The following is a 2,005-nucleotide window of genomic DNA, read 5'->3' on the forward strand; positions in this document are numbered from 1 at the left end:
AACATACATGAATATGATGTTGTAGGATTAAAAAATTGGAATTGAATCAACCACATTACTATCTCTTTTCGAATACAATTCTTTTTAGCAAACTCAAAACCTTCCAATAAAACGACCAACAAAACATTAACCAATTTTGAAAGAAATTTGATAATGAAAGGTCAGGTAAATGGAACAAACTCAAACAAGAATTTTTTTTTTTTTTCATTATTTTTCAAATTCTATTATACATTTTCAATGAAAGAAGAACCAAATTATGAGCAATTTTCTTAATGAATATTGGTAAAGAAATTAAATATTTTGTTCCAAATACAACGAAATCCATTTTGTTCTTTTACTTTAAATCTTCTGCCTCTCTCTAGTTTCCCTCAATTTAACAATCATTGCGTTTTTGTTGTCACCGCCACAGATGCTGCCTCAATCTTTGCTATCTTCTCCACCAATGACTCTACCTCCACGCCGGTTTTCTCCCCTTCGGTGGCTTTTTTGGGTTCTGCTGCTTCTACAACGGGGGTGGCTTTTTGTGGTTCAGCTGCTGCTACAACGGGGGTGGCTTTTTGGGGTTCAGCTGCTGCTACAACGGCGGTAGCTTTTTGGGGTTCAGCTGCTGCTACAACGGCGGTCGCTTTTTGGGGTTCAGCTGCTGTTACAACGGCGGTCGCTTTTTGGGGTTCAGCTGCTGCTACAACGGCGGTCGCTTTTTGGGGTTCAGCTGCTGCTACAACGGCGGTGGCTTTTTGGGGTTCAGCTGCTGCTACAACGGCGGTGGCTTTTTGGGGTTCAGCTGCTGCTACAACGGCAGTGGCTTTTTGTGGTTCAGCTGCTGCTACAACGGGGGTGGCTTTTTGTGGTTCAGCTGCTGCTACAACGGGGGTGGCTTTTTGTGGTTCAGCTGCTGCTACAACGGGGGTGGCTTTTTGTGGTTCGGCTGCTGCTGCTACAACGGGGGTGGCTTTTTGTGGTTCGGCTGCTGCTACAACGGGGGTGGCTTTTTGTGGTTCGGCTGCTGCTACAAAGGGAGTGGCTTTTTGTGGTCCGGCTGCTGCTACAGCGGGGGTGGCATTTTGTGGTTCGGCTGCTGCTACAACGGGGGTGGGTTTTTGTGGTTCGGCTGCTGCTACAACGGGGGTGGGTTTTTGTGGTTCGGCTGCTGCTACAACGGCGGTTACTTTTTGGGGTTCAGCTGCTGCTACAACGGCGGTGGGTTTTTGGGGTTCGGCTGCTTGCACAACGGCGGTTGCTTTTTGAGGTTCAGCTGCATCTACAATGGCGGTGAGTTTTTGGGGTTCAGCCGTCGTCGGTGCAACGATGGCAGCTTTCGGTGCTGCTTCTTTTGGTTTCGCTGCCTCAACCTTTACTTCTTTGGGTTCTTCTTTTTTGGTTTCAGTTGGAATTTCTACTTCTTTTTTGTCCTAAAATTTAGAAAAAAAAAAAAAAAGAGTAAATAATCTGATTAAGAAAAATGAAAGTTTTCATTTAAAAAAGAAGAAGTGAATGAGAAAATGATTAGGTGGTAAGAAGAATGGATTTTATGTATAGACAAGCTCGTTTGAAGAGCGAAATGAAATAGGAAGTTAAGTTTTAAGAAAGGAACCTGAATGAGCAAACATCCAAGAGAGAGGGGTTGGATATCCTCCTCAACCTTCTTTTCTCTCACATCAATCTTCTTCTCCTTAACTTGATCATCGCTTTCTTTTTCTGATCCATTTTCGTGCTTCGCTTCCTTGAGTACGGCCATGATGGTCGTCTCCTTCTTTGACTCTTCAACAGGCAAAGGGGTGACTTCTTTCTCAATGCTAGTCTTTGGCTTGCTAGCACAACCACCCATGTTAAAAGAATTTAAGGAAGAAATTAGAGTTTTAATTAAATAGGCAGGTTAAGAGAATGGGTTTATAAGAGAAAGAAGACCAAAAAGTACTTCTTTCTCTTCTTTATTCAAAGGAATCACAAGCGCTTTGGAGAAGATTTTGAGAGAGAGGAAGTTGAAGGCTGAGGATGATGAAAA

General features: G+C 43.3%; 1 protein-coding gene across 1 annotated transcript; it reads right to left on the reverse strand.

Moving 5' to 3' along the window:
- Nucleotides 1-254: 254 nt before the first annotated feature.
- On the reverse strand, nucleotides 255-2,005 carry LOC101222158 (histone H1-II). The gene is made up of 2 exons (XM_031882023.1): nucleotides 1,595-2,005; nucleotides 255-1,412 (listed from the first exon to the last, which is right to left on the reverse strand). The coding sequence occupies exons 1-2, from the start codon at nucleotides 1,826-1,828 to the stop codon at nucleotides 381-383; spliced, it is 1,266 nt and encodes a 421-aa protein (XP_031737883.1). The 5' UTR covers nucleotides 1,829-2,005; the 3' UTR covers nucleotides 255-380.

Source organism: Cucumis sativus, chromosome 3 (genome assembly GCF_000004075.3).
Source record: "Cucumis sativus cultivar 9930 chromosome 3, Cucumber_9930_V3, whole genome shotgun sequence".
Lineage (NCBI taxonomy): Eukaryota > Viridiplantae > Streptophyta > Magnoliopsida > Cucurbitales > Cucurbitaceae > Cucumis > Cucumis sativus.

Coding starts and splice junctions, on each gene's coding strand:
- LOC101222158 (XM_031882023.1), bottom strand. CDS start 1,828: ATGGGTGGTTGTGCTAGCAAGCCAAAGACTAGCATTGAGAAAGAAGTC. Junction 1,413..1,594: donor TTGGATGTTTGCTCATTCAG/GTTCCTTTCTTA, acceptor TCTAAATTTTAG/GACAAAAAAGAAGTAGAAAT.